Here is a 24,817-nt window from a genome sequence, read left to right as displayed (position 1 = left end):
TGTCACCCTCTTCAGCCATCTCTTGACTAGACTGAAGGTTCCCAGTCTGTACACTGCTTCTGTTTATCCTAGCTCTTTTGTCAGCACTTTATATGGTTCTGCTGTATTCTTTTTCTCTATAAAAATGGTCTTGAGTCTTGCCACTCTGTCATATTAAACCTGATTTTACATACTCAGATTCTCCAAAAGTTTCCATTTGCACTTGCCCAGAACAGATATTCTAGTTGTTGGGTGCAATTCCCACACCTCCCTGCCGATGCTTTTTCAGCGCTGGTGGCATATTTGCTGCTCTCCTGTCATTTGGGTGGTTTTGAACAAGAATTAATACAGAACAGCAATTGAATTAAAAGAGAATAGCTAAGGTGAACTTCAAAAGAGCATGCAAAAATCTCCACTAGGAAAATCCTGCTTGTATTGGAGCTTCTTCAGACTGAAAGGAATCTTAAGTTTTTCAGATTCTGAGGAAGAAAATGAGAAAGTTATTCCCCTTTCCCCATGTATCCCCATCCTGGCTGGATAAACAGCCCAATTCTGTCCCGTGTTTCACTTTCCCAGTTCCAACAAAGTGAATCATGAAGTAGAGGTGCAGCAAAATGACTGAAGGAATTCCAAATGGTCAGGTTTTCTTTTGTTCAAGCCAATGTCTGAACAATCACCAAGGGAAACATTCATTAAAATCTATAGGTGTTTCCATCTGGCAAACATGGCTGGGTTCTTGTCCACACCTGTAACAAGCCAGTGAGATTATGCCAGGCTGGGGGACAGCCCACAGAATAATTCATCTGAAACTGAGCTGTTCTGGGACTTTCTCCAAGATCTGCAACAGGAATGTTAATTTTTAGGTAAAAAGGGGTCCTTCCATACAATGTCTTCCCTGCACAGGCAAGTTCCTCTTCCCTGGGAATGAGATGCTGATGTTGCTCACACCATAGTCACTCACCCCATGGTAAATTGGTGTCACTCATTGCTCTGGCAGTGCTGCCAGCTGGACTAAAGGGGCTGCTGACCCGAGGAGTGTCAGCCTCACCAGCCTCACCTGCAGAGGCACCAGACTGAGGGGCCTGGAGTGCCCTGAGAAATCCCTGGGATTAGGGGGAGGGCAGTGCCAGAATGGAAGAGGGAACTGAGGTTGAAAGGGAGAAGAGAGAAGACAGGTTCAGAGCAAAGCAGGGGAACAAAGCCAAGCTAGAATAAGATGGGGACAAGCCAAGTGCAGCAAAAGCCAAGGAGCTCTGAGAAGCAATTGTGCTGCAGCCAGGGCAGGACGAAGCCCTCCAAAGGAGGCTTTGCTCCCAGAAATGCTGAGAGTGCTGTGCCATGGATAAGGACTGCTGCCCCTTCCCCCTCTCTGGGAGGGGAGCTGCAGGTGAGGCTTGCACTGACTGACTTTGCCAAGCAGCCCAAAATGAGCAGTGCCAGTGCTCCCATGCTGTGTGAACCGTCTTTGTGACAAACACAGCACAGCTGCTCCCTGAGGGAATGTGGGACAATATCATCAGCATCCACTCTCCCATTCAGACTGGGCTTCTGTGCTGGCCTGTGTCCTGTCACACACAGAAGGGCATACTGCACTTCTCAGTGTACAGGGATTGGTTTTCCCAGCTCTGGACAGGTTTGGGAAGGCACTCAGGTCCCTGTGGTGTTCCCCTGCTCCCCCAGCTGCTGTTACCATACCTACAGCTGCAGAGCAGTAGTTGTGCTTCCTCTCCCATCCATTTCCAGCAAAGTCACACCAATTTCTTTACAGAAGCACAGCCACAGGCAGGAACTTTCTTCCAAATTCAGCTGAAGAGAGTTTTACCTTCAGATGTCCCACCCATTCCCAAGCCAAGTCTCAATGTTGGAATAATTTGAGACAGCTCTAAATCACATCAGACAAATGCCAAGCACCTTCTCACAGCACTCAGCCTATTTCAGACTTGTGTGTGGACACAGTATCTTACAATAAAGGGAGAGACGTGAGGATGAAACAATCTCAGCTTTCAGGTACAACAGTTGTTCTTCATGGCTGAAACAGAAGGAGCAGTTTCCAAAGGCAGCTACAAGGGAAAACAAAAACTTTCGGAATTCAGTCCATCATAGGATGGACTGAATACGTGTGACCTAATCTCTGTGTTTCACTTGAAGCAAAATAAAACACAAGTCTCACAAAGAAACTTCTTGGCACTGCACAGAGCTGTCCTTCAATGTGATGCTGAGCAGTTGCAGGTGGCAGCATTTGGCACAGCTGGAACTGGCCAGGCTGCCTAGTCATACCCTGATTCTCCTTTTTATGCTGTCCATTTGACCTGTTAAAATAAAGGTAGTCAGAAATTCACTAGGTGTGTGAATGGGGTGTTCAGGGAAGGAGGGGAAGAACCAAACATTTTAATTAAAGAACACAATACTCTTCTGCAGGACAACAGAGGGCTCAGCAGTGAGATTTAAACTGTTTTGGCCCAAGGGCAGCAGATGTGTAGCTCCTCATGACACACACCCCATTACAGCTGACAGAACTACAACGTGCCTGAAGGTGGGACAGCACAGACAACAAACAGAAAGGACTTCATCCTCTTTAATGCACAGGCAAAGCCTACAGAGACTACAGTGTCATGTCTCAGTGTAATTGGGTAAGTTGCCACAGACATATGTTCATATTAAAGACAAAAAACAGCTGCACGTGTGTCTAGGGCACTGTCCTCCAAAATTATCTCCAGTAGATACACTTGGCAAATTCTGATTTAAAAATCAAAGCAGGTACATCCCCCCCCCACCCCAATATCAAGTAACAGATTTGCTGAATTGAGCCCTTACTGGCAATCCAGCAGATGTGAAAAGAGGGTACTTTTAAAAAAAATATACAGAACAGACAAATACATCAGACACAGGCCCCAGTTTCAGTACATTGGGGCATACATGCTTGCCACATGAACTCCATAAAGCTGTATTTTATACAGCTGCATTTTAAAAACTGCTGGACAGGTGAGCCTCCCCAGGGGTCTCCAGGATTCAGTTCAGCAGATTGGCAGCTACGCAGTCACACAGATTTCTCTTTTCCACCTGAAGAAGCAGAGTTTCTGTCTATAAGAGGGAGGAACAACATAATCAAAAAACAAATGTCAGCATTGTAAAAATAATTAGCTCCCAAAGAAAATTCAATTTTATTTCTATTCTACAATTTGGAACTAGTGGTATGAGGTGAATTTTGGGGTAACAATCAGACTTATTGTTTACTGCTCTACAAAATGATTTTGCTTTTGTGGTATTAATTGGCATACCAACATAGCATTACTTCCTTTGACATGGAGAATTATTTTTCTTTCTTATAATCTTATTTCAACAGCACAAACTGCTCAGAAATTCATTAGAGGCTTAAGCCCCCTCCCCACCCCTCCCAAATAATGTCAGAAGTTTTATTTTATTTAAAAACAGACTCCAAATTTAAAATTAGACTGTGACTGTCATTGAAGAAATTAACTTCTCCTGTTTAACTTTCTCCTGATAATACAAAACTTCAGTAGTTGCTGATAACATGCTTTGGAGCCTAAAACAGATGAGAGGTGCTGAGCTGGCATGGAGCTATCACAATTCAAACACGAGATGAGATTCCTGGCTTCTTTAAGGAAAGGGGTCCCAAACTGGTGAAAGCAGAAGTCTCTGGGTTCAACAGAGGTTCATCAATATCAGGAGATCTCTGTTGCCCACAGATCCCTGGTTCTGAAGCAACGAGGGTGGTTTGGGAACTTCTGAGAGCTGGAGCTGGGCATGATCTGCAAGGCTGCACGCTCTCAGCCTTCCCTAGTGAGAGAGGGTTGGGGACCAGAGAGGGGACAGCAGGGTACATAAAGAAATTTGGGAATCCTTCATGTCTAGCACATACACACACACTTGGGTTTTCCTGGCTGTCTGGAGCACTTGTTGCTTCAGTAGCAGCATGATGCAGCAGATATGTTTGACATCAACATCATATCTTCACCTCAGTTTGTCTATCATGAGCTGAAGCTGTACCTGAAAATCAGGCTGTTCCAAGAGAATTCCCCCTTTATTGTCATGGGACAATACTGGGACTTCCCCAGTAGCTGTGGGAAGTCCACTCCCCAAATTAACCCCCACTGGTGGAACCAGCTACACATGAAAATAAAAAAAAAGGCATTATGAAGACTACCAGCTCTAAATGCCAATCAAACCCATCCTTAATCTGCCTGACTTGCAATTTCTGTGTGAGATGGAGTTGCCAGGTGATCAAAGGCTGTGTTTTAAAAGCTGTGTTATCCATTGGCCCACATCAGCTAAAGGCACTTAGAGCAGAGCTGGGCTGAAGCATCCTGCTCTGCACTTGCCTTCTTAGTGCAGGAAAAGCCATCTGCTGCTCAGGCTTCTTTTTTTTTCCCCAGATGATAAATCTCAGGAAAAAAAAAACACAACCCTGTGGTTTTATATTAAATCAGGTATCACTTTTGATTGTTTCAGCTGCCCTGCAAAGCTGAAAAGATCTGATCAGAGTTTGCTAATCATTGAAAAGACATTCAATCACCACCTTGTCACCACCTCACTGACATCATTTGCCATGGTTTGAATAAAGGAGGTTGACAGCATGCCAACATTTTTTGAGCTGAGCCGCAAGGCTGCTTACCATCTTATATATCTTTAATAATGTTTTCAAGCCTTTCTTTTTATTTCAGGGACACATCTAGCTTACTGTGCTTTAAGCATTCTAAAGAACCACAGACAGTTTGTAAAGCAATAAAGAGCAGTGGTTGTGGTGGGATCAGCTCCCTCCCAGCAGCACAAGGCTCCTCTCCCCAGTTCATGATCACATAGGGCACTTTGGCTGAGTGGTGAACCACAGATATTCCCAGAAAATACTGCCCAGAGTTAATTCTCACTGCCAAAGCAACTATTCCAGTCTGCTCTGAGGGACCAGCAGCAACAAAAAGCAGGACAGAGAGGGGTAAACAGATCTGAATGTAGAAATCAGCCTGTCAGAAGAGGTCTGTGACCCTTCTGATGCAGCCAGCCTGACAATTAGTGAGGGACCATCACACCAGGGCAGGTCACAAACACAGCCAGTTTGGAAAGGGAAGGAGATCCAGACTATGGCCTTCATGAAAGGGTCTGTGACCTATGCCAGAGTCAGTTTGCTGTGAGACACCATGTAGATCAACCCAGGGCCAAATGAAGTGTGAAAGCTCTTGAGTAATATTCTTGTGCAATAAAATTATATACAGGCTTCCCCTGTACAGAACTGCAGGGTAAGATGTGCAGGAGGAATTAAATGAGAATTTCCTCTCTAAGCTTTTGGGAATCCCTCCCCCTCCAACACAGTTAGGAGCTGCTTAGTCATCATCTAACAATCTTGCCTGCAAACAAAGGAGAGTTTTTCAAGGAAATTAATGTCTCCAGTGGGAATATTAACAAAGGGAATTGTATTTTCAGGGACAGGAATATTTACCCCACAAAGCAGCAAAACAGACTAAAATAGTCAAATGTGAAATATATGTAGCTGAAAGCAGTGGTCCTAAAACCATCAGTTTGCATTAAATTGTGCCACAGCTGAATAATAAAAGTAAGAATTAAAACACCCTAGAAGACAGTTCCAAGAAGTCCTCAGCTGTTAAACATTTCCATGTCTTTTGAGGACATAGGCAGAATTCCTAGTTTAGTGACTGGAATAGGTCTGTTCCAGTCATGGGGAGCTGAAGGACTTCTATATTAATTTAATTATTTAGATTTTAAAGTGATAGGTTTGTTTTCATGGGAATATATCACATTTTCAGGCTTGCTGTCAAGTCTACAAGTGTGAAAGCCAATAATAGGATATTAATCTCAGCTGACTTTTTCTAGCGTCATTTTATCTCTTTGGCTTTTATTTTTAGTTTTTGAAAAGTATTAAAACACAGTTGCTATCTTTGGGGTTCTTGTTGCTACTTCTGTTTTGGACATCTGTGTTTTATAAAGTTTTTCTCTTGGTCTGCAAGCTGAAAGTTTCATAAAGGTCACTGCCATAGCCAGACACCCAGAGAAAACTTCAGGAGATTTTGCATCAAGATGTAGAAGTTCTAATGAGAAGTTCAAAGGTTTGTAGAAAGAAGAGGCATGCTAGAACCACTTTACAGCACAATCTGAACATCTTGTTTGGGCTGCAAAAAGTGCTCAGCAGATTCATTAGCAAGATTTCTTCATGAAGCCCAAAATATATTTGACCTGTAATTATTGAACAGATTTTGTTTAGCTCTAAATGTGCTACATACCAATCTGGTTCTGCTGGAATGTTTGTTTATTTGTTGTAGTAGGTCACAATTCAAAGCCTCTTCATTAATGCATTTGTATTTTCACTAAACATCAAGGACCCTCTTGAAGTAACCTCAAACCGTTCCTCAAAGACAACAGTTCACAGCCTTTGACCTGTTAACAACCTTGACCATAAATCAGAAAAGCAGAAAAGTTTCAGTGCCTTCTGTTGAGCAATCTGTGCAGGAATGCATCTATAGCCCTTCAGCTAAAGGGCACACAGGAGGTGGGGACAAAGCCACCCTCCTGGGACACCTCCATCTGACAGCAGCTGGACACAGGCAGGCACAGATTGCAGCTGCAGCAGCAAGAGACAGATTCAACATCCCCCACAGAGGGCAGGTACCACGCCTGGCAGATTCTGCACACTGACTGCAGCCAAACAAGTTTCATCCCCTATGCTGTTCTACTTTGTGGCATTTTTCATCATTATGTAATCAGAAAAATGTAAAAGCTCTCTATGGATGAGGTTTCCTCCCTTAGCTTCTCCCCAGAGATAAAAGTATGTGCAGGGGAATATTTTATTTTAGTAGGCTTTCCTTTTGGGTAATAAATATAAATTATACTCTCACCTTATGCCCCTTGACATGAAACCAAAGGTGTGTGCTCAGCATTTGGAGTGAGAAAAGCAGCACTAATGGCTCTAATTTGGCAAGAGAAGGGTAGTTAGTTCACACTTTCCTATACTTTGTATTGTCCCTGATACCCCAAAGCAGAAGAATTCCATGGATTATTTCATAGAGAGGAGAAATGTAATTAAACAGCCTCACCTTAGAACACAGGACAGCACAGTTCACCAAGTGTGCAAAATCTATCCACCTTATCTACTTTTATCCAAGAATTTTCTTTTACATTGAAGAAAAAAAAAAAAAGACATTTACTGTTTCCTTACCCTTGTGTCTAGATTATATGCTGTCTTCTTTAAATCCTGCAGAGCTCTCTGCATGAACTCGAAGGCATGGCAATCAACACAGGGGCGGCCTAGGAGAGCATTCAGCAGAGAATCATGACTATATGGCATGAAGAATTAACTAGAAGGATTAAACAGTGATTTTGAGTATCAGAAAGAGCTACAGAAAAGAGTCCACATGGTAAGTACTGATGTTGGTACTCCTGAACAGCACAGATAATTTTAACTGGTTCACTGTGATGGTCCACCCAGTCTGTCAATTATAAAAGAATTACTTCAAATTTACATTAATATTTTTCTTCCTGCTATATTGCTGTTCCTCTCTTCCTTCCACAGCTCATTGTATGGAAACATTAAACCCTTAACTTGAGCCTTTCATTTTGCTCCACTAACCCTGGGTTTTTCAACTTTATAATCAAATTTTCAACTTTAAATTTTCGATTTTATCATCAGATTTTTCAGAAATTTTGTCTGAAAACATGAACCTGTTCCCTAGAGAAATCTTGTCTCCTGATCTAACAAATGTGAGCTCTAAAAAGAAAACTAATGGAATAAAACTGACAATATCATAAAGACAGACTACTTCAGCCTCTAGCTTTGAATACGATACAGCTTTGCCCAAGCTGTCAGCAGGCATTGCTGGTAAGCAGAACTGCTGCAACCTGGATTTACTGGAGTGTTCCCAGATCAAGACACTCAGACTGAAGGGCACAAGGCTTGCTTTGCCTTGATCACCACAGAACACAGATCTGTGCCCCAGCAGGCAGCAAATGCAGACAGCACCAAACACCTTGAACTCATCAGGCTCATCTGCCCTCGTTTGCCTCTCGTGCCTGTGCCTGGCTGACAGCCTCACCAGAGATACTGCACAACAGAGAAATTCTGAGCCCAGGTTTAGTTTGCTCTTTGGGGTCTGGTGTGAATGAAAGGATGGAATCCAGGCTAATGTTGGAAAATGCTGCTGTGCCTGTGTCCTGTCTGTAAGCCTATTTTGCCAACGCTTGATGTTGGACTGTACATGCCTCTGACATGCTGGACAATGAGCTTCCAGTGATCTGAGTGCTAACCAGCAGCCAGGAATTCTGCCTGCTGGAGAAAGGGAGCCTGACAAATTCTTTAACTGGCTAAGAAAAAAAAAAAAAAAAAAAAGAAAAAGAGATAAAACCCCCACACTAAACAGTATTAAAGACCAGCTCCATCATTGCTGTACCATCACCCAACTTCAGTGCTACTGTATCTACACTGGACAAAAGAAAGGACAGTAATTTTTCACATCAACAACTTGCTGCAAGGGCCAGTCATTATGCTTATAAAGTAAAATAAACTCAACACAGATCAACAACGGAGAATTAGATGGTTGAAGGCCCCAAGACTAGGTGTTGAAAAAATGCTTTCTTGGCATCTTCATCGTGAATTTTTTCTACTAAAAATTCATGACTTTAAAACAGCAAACATTCTCAAGAACAAAATATAATGAACAGAGAATGTCAGTTGAAAAAGAACAAGCCTCAGTAAGGTCTCTGAAAAGCAAACATGGTGATTGCTGGTACAGAAAGGGCTAACACAATGGGCAGAAGAAAAGGTGCAGAACAGTGGCAGATTTCAGCAACAAGCAGAGAGTGAAGAGCTTTGGATGCAGGAGCAAAACAGCACTGGTAGATTATCAGGTTGTGGTTTTAAAACAATGTAGGCAAGACATATCCAAAATAGTTTGAATTAGTTGGGCAAACTTCAGGGTGCTGCAACATGAGAACTGCAGTAGGGGCTGTGGCAGAGGACTGCAGGGTGGTACATACTTTCAGCTGGTATGGCTGTTCCTGCTTCTTGGTCAGCTCTGACAGGCTCCGTGACCAGTAGTGCAACCACAAAAACAAAAGGAACTGTAAGGATGGCTCTCCTCAGAAGGCAGGGTGACAGCATCTTGGGAAGGGGTGCTTCTCTCCTTGTCAAGGGACATAAACATGTTAGTGAAGGAACACTACAGATACACAAGGGTTTTTTTACAAAGATTTTAATGTCCCCGATGACTAAAGCATTGTCAGTCTTCCTCTGAAAGACAACAAAATACCAGAAGGTTTAGAGCATGGAGAAAAGTTCTCTGCACATTTCCAGAGTGTACATAAAACTCAACTGTGAGAGAACATCCCTACACTAGATAAGAAGTCCCTAGAGTGTCCTTGGTTTCATTTGAAGGTAAGGATGCCAGCAGCTTTGCCTGATCTATAAATTTTTTCTAACTATACAGTTACAGACATGAATCTGGAGAGCTGGTTCACTATTATACTTTGAGATCAAAACTTCAGGGATTACAGAGCTGGCTGAAACAGAACCTGGAAACAAGGTCTTTGGCCTCTGGCTTGCTTTACTGCATCATCTTCTCACAAGTATAATAACAAAAGGTAACCACTAGCATTACACAGCATGCTAATTATAAAAACTCCTTTATGAAAGTATTTGAAGGAAAAGACTTTTGTTAAACCTCCACAAATTCATAGGTAGAATTTCTAATGGTAAATCCATCAAAACTCTTTGGCCTTCTGTTTCCCCTCCTAATCTGGGCTTCAGGCCAATATTTGCAGCCATCCATTTATTCTTGAACACCACAGCCAGGCCACACCATGCCCAGACCTTGGTACAGCTTGGTCCAGCAACAGTTTCCCTTCACACAGAGGCAAGTTTTTTTTATAAATTTTAAATTAAGTATTCTCTTGGCCCAACAGATTGCAGCCACTTGTTAGAGACTTCAATCCAAGCCTTAAGGACTCTGGCACACTGCTAGGCAGGTCCTTAGCTCAGCCAAGTTTACCTTTCATTCCTGTATATCAAAATGGAAGAAATACAGACTAAAGTAAGGGCAATACAATAAAATCCACATAAAAAATCCATTCACCTAACTGTGGTAAAGCAAGACAGCATCCTGCCTCTTTTGGATTTTCAAGTTGGTGCTTACTGAGCAAAAGATGTTGCATAAGAGCATTAGATCTGCATGTACTGAATGCAAGAGTACAGCACTCCCCAGAACAGATTGTATTTCACATTTAGAAAGGCAGTAGAGGGAGACAGGAAAGGGAAAGGTTTTCCCCATTTTGCCACAAACACAGAACAAAACTGTTCTTCAATATGTGCAATCCACCTTTTCAGACACAGCTAAAGTGAAGCTGCAAATTCTGCACGAACCCTTGCAGCATGTGCAAACCAGCAATTCAGCCAGGGAAGGAGCAACATTATACCCATCCCCTTCCTGTGCACCTCAACCTAAACACAAGAGTGGGGAATGGTTCAGAAGCAAGAGATAACCGTGTACAAGTAGAGTCACAGATATACTTGAGCCCAAGGCAACAAAAAGATACGGTAATATAATTTCTATACCCTCATAATGGGATTCCTGTTGCACCCACTATTCAGAGCTGATGTGATTTTTTTTTTTTTTTAATCTTTACCATCCCTAAAATAAAGGGATTAAAATCACTACAAGTGGCTTGGTTTTCTGTTTTAATTAACGGTAACCTGCAATCAAAACAAGTACAATCAAAAATACCAGTCTTTGCAATAGGATGCAGCAGAGTGTCTCCAAGTAATAGTAAATTAGGACACCACCAGCCTCTTTTGGAAGCACCTGATGAAGAAGCCTCTGGTCAGTAGGAGCAGAGGCTATTCTCATGGTTGACTATGAGTACAATAAAGGTTCAGCTAAACAAAACAGACACACTGTTAAACTTTCTTTGGGTGCCTTACCCATCACCCACCCCAGAGTCAGCTCAGCTTCGTACGTGAGCCCCACTACAAAACAACTGCTCCTCTAGGGCAGCAATCATCTTAAATCACACCTAACTCCTGCCTCTTAGTTATTGCATGGGAATTTGCAAGGAATAATCACGACAGGCTTCAAGGGTGGTCGCTCTCTGCCGTGCAGCTGGGAACAGAGACAGATCTATGCATGGACTTCTAAGAAAGAGAAAAGTCACCCCCTTTAACAAAGGAAAAAATATCAGTACCTGATCTTTCTCTTGTCTTTGTGATGGTTTCTTTGAAATGGCCGCTGCAAACTGCTACGAGAACAAGTGCAGCATTTCTGAGCATGTGCACTGTCTCTTTTTAACCTTCTCTGAAAGAGGTTATTACTATGGGGAGATTTCTGCCATGGCAACAATGCAGAGCACTGCAGCACGCAGCGCAGATTTAAAGAGGCACGGCTGTGCAGCCCATGTCTGGGAAAGGATGTTCCTGCTCTGACATGCGAGATCCAGCAGTGACTCACCTGCTCTGGGTAAGGTTTTTAAAGCCAGGCCATTTGATTAATCTCTCTTGAAGTCTGCTGAGTGGTTTTCCTGAAGTCTGAGCAGCTGGATGGGGCACCTGGTTCCAGCAACTTGCTTCCCTAGAGCTCAAAAATAACCACAACAAACTACATCTGCTTTATGGGAGAGGAGGAGAGAGCAGGGATTGCACTCAGGAGTTGCTCAGTGCACTGCCTGCCATTTGAGTGGTTCTGACTTACAGGGGGCATAAGCACTCATGCCTGCTTTCCCAGGTGTTTCTGTGATTCTAGTCCCAGGGCTGCCAGGAGCAGCTGCAGCCACTAAAACTGAGTGGGAGCTTGAGCCCAAACTCAGAACCCTTCTTTTCCAGCCTGCACTTCTATCCCCTTTCAGTGCCCTGTGAGCTGCACTCCAGGACAATGCTGACTGCACTTGTTCTGTGTGCAATAAGGCAATGGCATGAAGATGATAAAAGTGATTTTGTCAAATTAAAGCTAAGTTCAGGGATTGCATCATCCCCCGAAAACCATATTTCCCATCACAAATTGGACACTAGCAGTGCTTGTTTCAGGGAGAATGAACCCAGCTGAGGGCAGGCACAGCACTGAGGAGCATGCACAGACTATCAAAAGGACTGTGCACTGTGTTTGCTTTAGCTGGTTCAGTGGAGATTCAATCTTCAATAATTTCATGGTGAAGGTTGGGGGCATTCTGTGCCCAGAAAGGTCAGGCACACAACCTTTTTTTTTCATGAGGAGAAACTCCTCAGAATTATGAGTGAATTGCTGGCTAACATTTTTCTTTTCAACTTGCTCTATATAACCTGTCTGTCCTGTATAGCCCAAGAGGAATGGCTTGCTCCCATTAATTCTGGTAAGTAAGTAAGAAGCTAAAATCTCAGCTTGTTCAGTGTGTAACTGTGCTGCTGTATGATGTTACAGCATACATGAGCAGACTCAAGAGGGGATTCATTATAGTAGTGCCATCTTTATAAATCACAAAAACAGAAATCAGGGGAAAATAATTTTTAGAGACTGTTCTTTTGGGAAAACAGGATTTAGCATTGCAGAGATAGCCATTTGGTCTGATTTAGTATTTCCCTATACATAAATTACGAATGCTAAACTTTATTCATGATCACTCTCCACTCCCTAATCTCATGCCTTGGCCTGTCTTCCTGATAAATAACATAGATATTCATATAGACACACATACACCACCTGCCTCCCTCCCCATATATGGATTTTCTTAGCCTGATCGTTCCCAGTAAATATGTTCTCCTGAATCCCGTGTTTCCTCTATCACAACAGTAACACCAAGCAGCCAGTCCTGGTACCTTGGGTGTTATCACTGATTCATTCTTCTAGACCCATGCAATGGGCTTCCAATTCCACTAAATAAACTTTAAAAAATCTGTTTCTGCCATTGAGATGCTAAATTGCTTGCTCTAAGCATCCCATACCAAGTATTGCAATGTTTCTTCTTTAGCCTTGCCTTAGATCTATTTATCCTTCAAGGAACAACTTTAATTTCAGTTTTTTAAATACATTTCCTCTTTATTCACTTCTCTCCACTCTGCACTCTGTTAAGCACCACTTTTTCTCTCTACTGAAGCTAAAATTTTCTTAAGTGGAAAATATCAATTTACCAAGGAGGAGATCTTCCATATAGAAAGGAGGTAGAGATTCCATTTCAGGACATTTTTCATAGAGTCATAGAACATTCTGAGTTGGAAGGGACCCACAAGGATGATCCAGTGCAGCTCCTGGCCCTGCACAGCACCATCCCCAGGAGTCCCCCTGTGCCCCAGAGCTTTGTCCAAACACCCCCTGAGCTCTGCCAGGCTGGTGCTGTGCCCACTGCCCTGGGGAGCCTGTTCAGTGCCCAGCCACCCTCTGGGGGAAGAACCTTTTCCTGATCTCCAGCACAAACCTCCCCTGGCACAGCTTCAGGCCATTCCTTGGGTCCTGTCCCTGTCACCAGAGAGCAGAGATCAGTGTCTGTCCCTCCTCTTCCCCTCTCAGGAATTTGTAACTGCACTGAGGTCTCCCCTCAGTCTCCTCCAGGCTGAGCAGACCAAGTGCCCTCAGCCTCTCCTCTCACGGCTTCCCCTCAAGGCCCCTCACCATCCTCATGCCCTCCTTTGGGCACTCTCTGATAGTTTAATGTTTTTCTGACATTGTGGCCCCCAGAGCTGCCCCAGCACTGGGGTGAGGCCGGTCCAGAGCTCAGCAGGACAATCCCCTCCCTTGCCTGGCTGGAGATGCTGGGCCCGATGCCCCCAGGACATGGTTGGCTCTCCTGGCTGCCAGGACACACTGAAAAATTCTGTGGTTTTCAAATTTTTATTTGGAAAATGTTTTTAAAAATATTATTCTGATAATTTTCAAATTTTGATAATTTCTGCCTTTCTGATTCAGAATTATTTGTTTTATAAACTAAGATTAACACAATAAATATTCATTGCATGGTCTGTTCATGGAAGTGCAGAGTAGGAACAGTTCTCATGTTAAAGTTATTGGGGCACAACCCCAACAGAACATTGTAAACCCAACGAAAGCTTTCCTTCTCTTATATCCCTCATGCAAAAAGCACAGGCCACAGATGTGCTAGCCCAAGGACACCTGAAAACTGGAAGTACAGACCAGGACTGGAACTATTCAGCACCTGCACAACACCCTCAGTGGTGATTTCACTGATGTGCCCAAAATTGCAGTGGTGCTCATGAGGCACCATGGGTTGAGTGTGAAAAGTGACATTTGTGTGAAAGCTGGAAAACTTGACTCCAGAGCTGCTTTCCATGAGGAAAGCAGAGAGAATTTATAGCTTCTTTTCTATAATGAAGTTGAACACAATAGAATTTTTTTTAAAGATCCCCACCAGCTAAGAAACATCAAAGCACTGTTACTGAGATTTCATTTTTTCATCTTGATAGCACATGTCTTGATACTATAAATATGTCTGTGGGATTGGAAGAAAAGCTCAAGCCTTTACCTCTAAGCCTCTTCACTGCTTGGTCTCTCCTTGGCTCTTAAATCTAATATCCTGTCACTACAGAAAACTTTCTCCCTCACTAAAGAAAACAGATTCTGTCATTTCTCCTGGAGACACTTTTATGTTTTCTCATAGCCTGCCCCCTAAATCATGGCAAAAAATCTCCCCACAAGGTACCATCTTGTCTTCTATCAAGCACACTTTTATGCTTTACCTCTGCCATGAATCCCACAAAGGAAAGCCTGGGGATGAATGTGGCTGGGGCTGTGGATGCCATGCAAACGTGTTTGTCATAGCAGGATGTCCCTGCCCCACACCTCTGGCTGTCACCCCTGTCACCCCCTCAGTCCTGGCTGTGCTATCTCAAGGGCAGGGGCCGTGTTTGCTCTTGTTGGTACAGCACCACAAGGCTGGAGTGGTGATAGAGGGCTGCAGGCACGTGTGAAGTGTAATAAAGTCAAATTACCTCAAGCTGGTCTAATTCTCCAGCACTCTGATATATGAGCTATTCACAGAGCAAGCCTCTGATTCTTTTCCTTCCAGTGTAAAGCTCTCAGGATGTGTCAGAGTGACCGAATTAAGAAGCAAAGCCTGCCTTTGTTCCCTGAACAGGTCTCACCTATCTTGGTAGCAGCAAATAATTGCAATTGTTCCTTCTTCCATTTTCCCCACCAGTAATTTTAGGAACAATTTCCTTGTCACTAAATCCAAATCCCACAGTCCCTATCTGTCAGAGTATAGATCACCTGAAGTCATTCTAGGATCCAAAAATCTTGAGTTTCAGCACAACCCTAAGGCTGGGCTCACATCCAAGTCTGACTTTCCCACACAGATCTTAGGGAGACCTGCACTGTCAGAACTACTTACTGCTTTTTGGATGAGATGCTAAATTGGGGTTATATCTTCCTACATCTCTCTGGGAGCTGAGAAGCATCTAAAAATCCCATGGCGATATTCAGGAAGGGTTATCATTAACTGAGACATCCTTGGCTTGCACTCTCCCTGTGCACCCTCCTGCACACACATCTCTGGGGAATAAAGCTATGCTGGAGCTATTTCAGGGTATATAGGACTTGCAACTTTGACTTGTTTGCAAATTCCACAGGGATGTCTTGAGTACTCTGCAGCAATTAAATATGCAGGCACTTGAATGGGCTTTGAACTAGAGGGGAACAAACCTCTTACCTCCCAAGCTTCCCAGCCTGGAACCAGACTTCAGAGTCCAGGAGCCTCTTCTAACACTGGAGAGATCTCTCAGCTGACAAACAGTGCCACTTTCCTTGCAAAGGCTTCTTGGAGAACGAACAATTGAGGAAACTAAAGTGAAATTGCTAAAATTGTAAGTTTATTGATGACCTTTTTTTCCTTCAAAAAGGTGTTTATTATCCACAGTCTGCATCAGGGCTCTCAAACTCCAGGAATCAGAACACCCACATTCACAGGGCTCCAGATCCATTCTCTGCTTTATGAATCAGCTCTTTCACAGCCAAGAGACTGATTCAGGATGATTTTTATGACACCAATACTTGGATCTCATTGAGAATCAATAATTCTGACATTATAATCTCGATGATTTAATAGCTTAAAGATGGATGTACGCTCACATTTGTGTTTGAAAACTGCATCTCTAACTTGATTTCATATTTACAAGGTATTTGCAAGCTGATGGATGTAGCTTCTCCTTTATGCATTTTTTCCTCCTTTCTAGAATGACAGTGCTAGAAATTGCAAGGTGGATAGTGCAGTACTATCCTGATGTTGCACTAGCTGTGACTGCACAGTTTTCAGCTAAAAGCTTACTCATGTCTGCCTTTAAAATACCTTGTAAATTAATTCCTCATTTGTGATCCTGGGATGTTTTTAGACTGAAGCCAAAGGCAAATAAGCAATTAAAATTTTGTAAGTATCACTATAGTGGCCATAATCTTGGCTGAAATCCAGAAAAACAGACAAGAACCATCAATGTTAAAAGCATGGTTAGTTGGAGTCTAAGTAACTGAGTCAAGAATCAGTGATCAGAGCTGGGACAGATTCCCATCCTTAGGAGGTCCAGAACTAGGTCTAGGCAGGGATCAAGTTCTAACACACACTCAATATTAGATTACAATCCCCAAATCCTCAAACTCATCTGGCTGTCATTCTGGAGGGATACACAGTGGTGGTCACTAGGGCAGGATGGGTTACTTGTTCCCTAGAGAACTTAATTTCCAACTGTTGGCCAAAAAATGTAGGTCTACAACCCTCAAAACAACAGATAATGTTGAGATTGTGAAGAATCCTATGTCAGTCTTATTTACTAAGCTACAGTTTGTAGCAGCAACTACTGTTGACCTGTGTTAGAACTCCCAGTGGTGTCCAAATGGCCTGCAGGGCATGTCCCACACAGCAGCTGATGCCTTCTGTGCTCTGACACCCAGACTCAGTTTCTAAGCAATGTGTCCTTTCATTCCTATCACCCAGGGGAATATCTCAGCTTTCTTCCACACTCATGCTCCCAGTTTTGTTATTATTGGGTTTCACTGCACATGGTTGTAACCCACGTGAGTGTATGTAGAAAGAGTGGCACTTAAGTATCTCATGCCCCAGCAGTATCAAATTCATCTTACAGAACACAATCCTGCAGCTCTGAGATTATGCAGAATGTACTTTAAGAGAGCTGAGGACAAATCAGTCTTGCTCAGGACAGTTGTCTGCATGAGTAGCTTCAGAAGAAATATGGTGAATGCAGAGTCTGACCAGAATTAGAAAATGCTGCAAAATCTTCCTCTTAATAAAAGCCTTTCAATACTTGGCAACCTCCTGGGAGGTTGAAATGCTGAAATTTTCCATTGAAATGTTTCTTTTCCTCTTGAATTTCTCATCTTCACATCTGCCCACTTAAAAAGCAACAGAAGTCCCTATTATGGAGGGGGCGGAGGAGGGTAGGTGCTTTTTTAAGGAGTTGAGGATGCAGAAGGAAAACAAACAAATATGCCATGCTGAGAGGTGTACTGAAAAACTCTAAAACAGATGGCAGTATGTGAAGGGGGCTTGCAAGAAAGAGGGGGACAAAATTTTTAACAGGGCCTGCTGTGATAAGGGGTAATGGTTTAAAACTAAAAAAGTATAGCCTTCACTTAGATATAAGGAAGAAAAGGTGGATGGTGAAACACTGGAAAAAGTTATCCAGGGAAGTGGTAGATGCCTCATCCCTGGAAACATTCAAGGTCAGGCTGGACAGAGCTCTGAGCAGACTGATCTAGTGGAAATGTCCCTGCTCATTGCAGGGGGTTTGGCTTTTAAAGGCACCTTTCAACTACTTGATTCTGTGCTCCCATGAACTACAAAGTCTTGCTCACTTTGTCATGTCCCATTACCATAATTTCTTTAAATTACTGGTTTTAGAAATTTAGACCTTAGCAAATAAAGAAAAAGGTGATTTTGTGGTGGAACCCAGAGCTGTCAGGATACTGTAAGCAGCTCTGTCTGAAAGGTGAGTCTGCTTGCCAAAGCAGCCAAACACCTCTTCCAAAATTCAGCACTGCCTGCGTGGGAGTTGGACAGGAGCTTATACAATTTTAATAGTTTGAAACAATGCTTATGCTTAAGATCAGGAATGGGCTGTCTACAGTGCAGCCAAATTCTCAAGGTGAGGAGGAAGAGAACTCACAGAAGATATTTTACCAGGTGCTCAGAGATGTGCCCAGGACAGCATGGTATTTGAGAGAAAAAGAAAGAAGTGTCTCAGCTGAGCATTTCCTTTTCTTACTTAGCCTCTGCTCCTTTCATATACTGCTCTTGTCTCTTAGATAACTTCTGCTGCAATTACTCATTCTCTCTAGCTTTTAGTTCCTTGTCCCCATTTGACATCTTTTGTCTCTCAGGCTCTGTTATTCTCCAGTGCTCAGCTGCAGTGTTTGAATGCTGATCCATGTTTGGGCACTCAGCTCTCTGAGTGCATTTTACCAACCCTGCAAAGAAATAGTTACTTCTGCACATCTCCCCTGCCTTATCCCTCTGCCAAAACACTGCTGTTCTCTAGAAAGATGGCTGAAGAAGCACATTGGCTCCTTATCCCCTTAAGTCTGGCACAAGGGACCACAGGGTGCATTGCAAAGGGCACTGGAGTGCCACTGCACTTGTCCCACCTGCCAGAACCAGCATCATCAGCTCCTAACACAGCTACAGCCAAGCAGGCTGCAAACACTGAGGTGAATGTAGAACAAAGGGAGACTCCTGTTCTTAAAAGTCACACAACCACCCTGAGAACTCCAAACACGCCTGGGAACCTCTGAAAATACTGAACTAGTGAGTGGCACAGGTTCCCTGAGATCAGTCAGTAATTCAGTATGGGTGCTGGGCCTGTGCTCAGCCAGTGTTTATCAGATATTTGGCTACAGCAAGACACAAACATGCGTCTTTTAAAAGGAGAATGTTATAGGCAGGGGAGGGCTGAGAGAAAAAGCTGCCCAATCCATCTCCCAAAAATAACAGCTGGCTCCAAGGTGAACAGGAGGCTGTACAAGTGCTGGAAATGGCCTCTCTAGAGGTTCTCGGTCTTTTTCACACTGAATCCCATCTTGCCTTTTCTAGAACTTTCCACTTAATTTTAGGGATATGGGAAAGAAAAGGCAGTAACCACCTGGTTATTTATCTTCATTTCTCCTGGGTGAGGAGTCTGCAATAGGGAAGACCATCCTATCCCCAGAAATGTGAGCAGTCCACAGTACCCTGCCACATTATTTTAAGTGCTGTTTGAATTCAAGATAATGCACAAGCTACTTCTCATGTCCACATCCCAAAAATGGAAAGAGCAAGGGAGAGCTCTTGGTTGCATAAATATTCTTCTATCGACAAGGAATCTTCTCTGAACCAGCATCCTGCATTTTTATCCCTGAGAGCAGGGTCCTCTCCACAGAAAAAAGATATCTTTAACTTCATTTCCCACTACATTCTGGAAATAGCATCAGGACAAAGAAAAGGAGATTATGTGAGATTTAAAAGACCCAATTTTTCAAAGCATAAATTCCTGCAATGGCTGTGCTAACAGTGCCCTTGTGATAGGCTGGTGTTGCTACCATGGGCAGCCACCTCTCCAGAGTTATTGACCCAGAATCTCTGTGGGGTAATGGGTCCACATCCAGGGAATGGGGCTGTCATATGAGGAGATTTTTTAATAAGCAATTAGAAATAAATAGTTTCTCAAGACAAAAAAAAAAAAAAAAGAAGAGAATTCTCATGGATTTGTATAATCTTTACAATACAGCTGAGAAAGATTTTCTAGTAACATTAGATGAAGTATCCTTTTGACAGAGGTACCAAGGCTTTCTAAAGGGTTTCAAAAAGCATGCACTATGCAACATGGCTGCAGCATCCTGGGCTGTTAAAGCTGAATTACAACTTTTATTGTGATCCTCACTTAACCTCTCATACACTGTCCTGGAACAGAAATTAATTCAGAGAAAGCACTTTAAAAAAATTTATGTACTGGTGTGAGAACAAAACAAGCCTACCATTCCCTATTCGTTCCAGTGGGTTTTTTGAGTCTGAATGCTCCCACTTGGCTCAGCTGCTTTTGTATTTAAACTTGAATGGTTTTGAGTCAAAACCAAAGAGCATCCGTTTGGCAGTTTTAAAGCTAGAAGTATTTAACATTTTTCCCTTGATGTGCACAATTTGATTCACTGCCCCGTTGCACTGATGCTACTGGAGGGGCTTTATGCATGGTTTAGGAGACAGATTGGTGGTGTGGGACACCCATGGCAGCCAACAGTGCAGCAGGGCCAGGAGCCACAGCCCCTTACAGAGGAATTTGGGAGGCTGTCAGCTCCTGGCTTAAATGGAGTTATGAGCTCAGCAAGAGCTGTTGCTTTCCAGGCAAAGAACCTCCCATCATCCAACCAGCTGTGGGACCTTGCTTCCCTGGATTGCCTGGTTCCAGACAAACAGTACAGCCCTCCTTATCCTGAACCTCAGGAGTGCTTCTCCTCATTATTCTCCTCATTCCCCTCACTTAGACCTGCCAAGCTGCTTTGCTGCTCTTTTCTTTTCTTAAAAAGAAGAAAAAAAAAAAAAAAAAGAAAGATAAAAAAATTAAAGCGTGTGCATATTCTGGAATTTTAAAATTATGACAGAGAAGAAAATATTTGCTGTTTTGCTATCAATTATTTTATTAGTTGGACTGTTTCTACTTAGTCAACTATTTTATTTATTAGAGAAAATGTCAGATGTATGTTTTTAAAGGCTGTAATTAAGCACTGTCAGGAGTCATTAGATTATTCAAAAATCCTGCTGCTTCTCATTAACTAATAGCAAATACCAAAACAAGTGTATTTTTATAGACCAGGTCTAGATATAAGCGTAAAAGTATATTAGAGAGTGGAGGCACATACTGCACTTAGACATCTCATCTTCATGCTGTAGAATGTCCTAATTGGCAATTAATTTCTTCCAAAATGGAGTTGAAAATTGCCACTTTCCAAACACTGAAATTACCAGAGGATTAAACTGTCACCTTTTCCATAAGAATGGCCTTTGAAGATTGATTATACCATGACTCATCTGTTATCTTGAGATCAGCTATTTAAATTTTATGCAGGCTGCACTTTTTTTGGCTAGCATTTTCTATCTAGGTGGAAAAGAGGCTAGATATTGTGGTTGGGGATGTTTCTCAACCCATGAATTATGGCTCTTCTAACCAGTGTTAAATTACAAATGTCATTGGAGAAAAGGAGAAGGGTATAAAGGCAGCAGAAATGCTAACTTTCCAGAATAAAGAAAATAACACTTTAAGACCCTATCTTCTGAGACAGACAAATGTTAAAAAATACCTTTATTGCACCAGCAAAAATAAAAGCCATAAGAAAATGTTTGGACACTGTTCATATCATACCATACTATGTTGACATTTCCATTTGACATGCAGACTTTTCAGTTTTGATCATAGCTGTGAAGTACAGATGTTTTTAAAATATAGCATAGAGGAAAACAGATTCTCATTCAATACAGAACCTCTGCTGAATGTCTATTCCAATAAACCCCTGAGATTTACAGTAATACAGACAATTTTCCAGCTGTGCTAACGAGAGAGAGAGAGAACATAATGAGGTGCTCTCTGCTCTTTATCTTTAAAGCTGGTTTTGAAACCTCCAAACAGAAATAACTCCTCTGTTTCTAGAGACCAGCTGTTCAACAAGAGGTGGGAAATAAAGGGAACAATGGACAAACAACTTTGAAATCTGCTCATATTGGTATGGATGAATTGTATTAACACATCACCTGGCTGACAGCATGTAAAATATAAGACAATTCACAGAGGATTTCCCCACCTGTGCATTTCTAAGTACATACAAGAATATTAATGATACTATCCTTTTTCTGTCTCTCTGATGATAGACATAAAACCAAGTGTGACTGGTGAGAGGCATCCCTCATCTGAGTAACAGACTTGCAGTGGCTGGGGCTCACCACAGAATCACAGAATGGGTTGGGTTGGAAGGGACCCTAGAGATGACTTAGTTCCAACCCCCTTGCTGTGGGCAGGGACAATGTGTGCCACTTTTTGTTGGTTATCATCTCTTTCCAGAGCCAATGCTGACATTGTGGAAAGGTGGCTGAATTGAGGATAGATTAAATAGGAAGGCAAGCTCCAGGCACTGTCCAGCCAGGAGCAGCTGTCACACAGCAGCCAACAACAAGAATTTCTGCACATCAAACCACCCACCCAGTGCTGTGCTGCTGAGGAGCAGCTGGATACAACAACCATACCAAAATCCACCAGCCTCCCTCAAAGGCATCTCTGCTTATGACAGAGCCAGACTACTGCCTGGAAATCCTCCTCCACGTGTGCTTTTATACGGCCTCATTGCTAAGTTTATATTAGTACTTTGCATTCATGTGCTGGGCTAACATCACATTAAGCATTGTTATTCCTCTTCTACTCTTAGGGAGGAGAATGTGACATTTGGAGAGCTTTCTTAGTTAAATGAATGATGCCCAAAGACTATCTTCCATTTGGAGGAATGACCCTTAACTTCTGCAATAGTTGTGTCCTCAGCCTGTGAGCTACTCCCCAAAATGCATCTACACTGGCAATTATGACTGGAAAAAAGGAGCCCTTGTTCTCAGCCACCTAAGCAACCCCCTCTGCATCTGCATCTCGCTTGTCAGCACCAGCTTCCACATCATTCTCCTCAGACCTCCATCCAGCTCTGATCTCTAGTGGGGACAGCAAGGACAGGAGGAACAATGCCATGTGGGATTGCTGCTTACCACACCCCACACTTGCCAGCTGCAGCAACCTGATGAACTGAGTGTATCACATAACTTCAGAAAAGCTTCTGGCCTCAGATGAACGGCTGCTGAGGCTTGTACTCATGGGATTTTCTTTTATAGGCATCTACAGAGTTGGAGATTGAAAGTGACCCTCAAGTTTTCTGTAATTACCAGAAATTTTCTTCTCCTTCCTGTACACCTGTTCTTCAACTGGGGCTAACAGAAGTTCTGAATTCTCTCAAGCTGAAGGGCTTTGTTTACCCTTGTGGTAAAAAGCTACCCAGTGCTTCAGGCACTGTTAATTCCACCCAACACCCCAGAGAGTGTCACCCACACTTCTCTTGCCAAGCCACAGAGCAGCAGGAAAATAATGACTGAGACCTGGAATTTGAGCATGGGAAACCAGTGCAGAGAGCAGGAATGAGTTTGACCTGCACTGGGATGTTTGAGTTGAGGACACACACTGCAGAGCTCTGTAGCAGTTGTGTTTCCTGAGGACATGGGGCATTGTGCCAAGTACACAGCACCCCTGTAGATCTGAGAGCAGCTTGTGTTTCAGAATGCTTTCCTCCACCTCCAGATCTCTTTACCAGCCAAATGGGAAATGGGTGTCTCTGGGCATCTTTCCAGGAGCCTCTGAACTCATGCCTTCATGCAGCAAAACTCAATGGGTACATTCATGTACTTTTCACCTTGGTATTTGCATTGCATAGAGTATGTGCCTCACCTTTGCTCACCTTTGGATGCCCACTGGCCTTCTGTGTATTTACCAAAGCAGGAAGTACCTAAGTAGGAACAAAACTGAGTTAAAGTCTGACACAGCAATAGTATATGTCACATACCAACATTATCTGCCTCAGAGTTTTTAACTATCATTAATGTTAACAAAAGTGTTCAGCTCTATATGTAGAATGTCCCTTCTGAAGTTACACCACTGAGCTGAAATTTAACACTTTTCTCATTTCCAAAAGTCAATCAGGCTGTCATTGAAACAATGGAATAAAATCACCAGACCTTGATCTATTCCTGCTTCTATTTAAAGGTGATAAAGAGTTGATTTTACATAAGATCTCATCGGTGTTCCTGAGTCAGCATGATTGTTCTGGACTTCCTGGCATTCCAACAAACTGAGCAAGTAAGGTTATTCAGGAGCTCAGAGCTGGTATGGATGGAAAGGGAAAGGAGACAATATGCTGCCACCTTTTGGTTACAGAAATGAGAACAGGTATGATATGGGCAGATCTCTCAAGGAGGAATTAAGACATCTATGCTTATCTTCTGTAATAAAACAGCCTGAAAGGCCAGATCTTGCAAGATGTATCCCTTCATGTTCTAAACTGTTGCTACAAGCTTAGCTCACCTATTTTACCTTTTTTCAGTCTTGCTTGAACTAATTAATAATTATCAAACAATAATTAATAATTTATCTAATTTAAAACATAAAGGCTTGAGTTCTCTCACCTAAAACTAACCCTTTCCATCACTAAACTGATTTGAGGAACATAGCTGCAAGAAATAGAAGGTACAAGATCTCATGAATTAGTAGCTTGTAAAAATAAGTGATTGCATGTCATGACTTCTGACACTTTCATTACTAGGTTTGTCATCAGTACTTTAAAAATTCAGCCTTAACTGTTTGAATGAGATTTTCTGTGCTGGCTGACTGCTGAGGACCTGAAGTGTATTTTGTTTGCTTGTTGATTAAAAGATTGGTTGAGCTGTTTATGAGAATAAAAGGTTACAGAATGGCCATCTTAATAAAAGGAATGCAAGGCTGCTCTGTTAAAATGTTTGTACACCTCTAGTTTGATACAGAGCCTCAAACTTTTCCAGGGAAATTCTCTGTATCAGGGATGAGCTTCTCACTTCTCCTATGAGTCACTGTACAAATTTGGGCCAAGTGATGAGCCTGTGACAGCCTCAGTTTAAAAGTGTTCTGTAAAAACTTAGGGGAGCTTGTGAGTTCAAGTCCATGAATGTTCTATTACTTTCTGCTCCTGTAAGCCAGAGGCTCTTTACATTTTCTGCACGTATAGATGCACTGAGCATGCTGCATCCTCATGCACAAAAATCCATCAAGCATGTGACTTCTCCTTTCTCAATGCTGGCACTGAGTGCTCAGTCTCTTCTC

At 42.7% G+C, this 24,817-nt stretch overlaps 1 protein-coding gene across 1 annotated transcript; it reads right to left on the bottom strand.

Moving 5' to 3' along the window:
- Positions 1-2,540: 2,540 nt before the first annotated feature.
- LOC116183539 (NELL2-interacting cell ontogeny regulator 1-like) lies at positions 2,541-11,269 on the bottom strand. Its single transcript, XM_031504591.2, has 4 exons — positions 11,176-11,269; positions 8,977-9,122; positions 7,163-7,251; positions 2,541-3,060 (listed from the first exon to the last, which is right to left on the bottom strand). Exons 2-4 carry the CDS (start codon positions 9,098-9,100, stop codon positions 2,989-2,991), a joined length of 285 nt encoding a protein of 94 aa, XP_031360451.1. The 5' UTR covers positions 9,101-9,122; positions 11,176-11,269; the 3' UTR covers positions 2,541-2,988.
- Between the last annotated feature and the right edge of the window lie 13,548 nt (positions 11,270-24,817).

The sequence above is a fragment of the Lonchura striata genome, chromosome 4 (assembly GCF_046129695.1).
Source record: "Lonchura striata isolate bLonStr1 chromosome 4, bLonStr1.mat, whole genome shotgun sequence".
In the NCBI taxonomy this organism is placed as follows: domain Eukaryota; kingdom Metazoa; phylum Chordata; class Aves; order Passeriformes; family Estrildidae; genus Lonchura; species Lonchura striata.
Note: the sequence above shows the minus strand (reverse complement) of the source record. Positions and strands in the feature narration are given on the sequence as shown.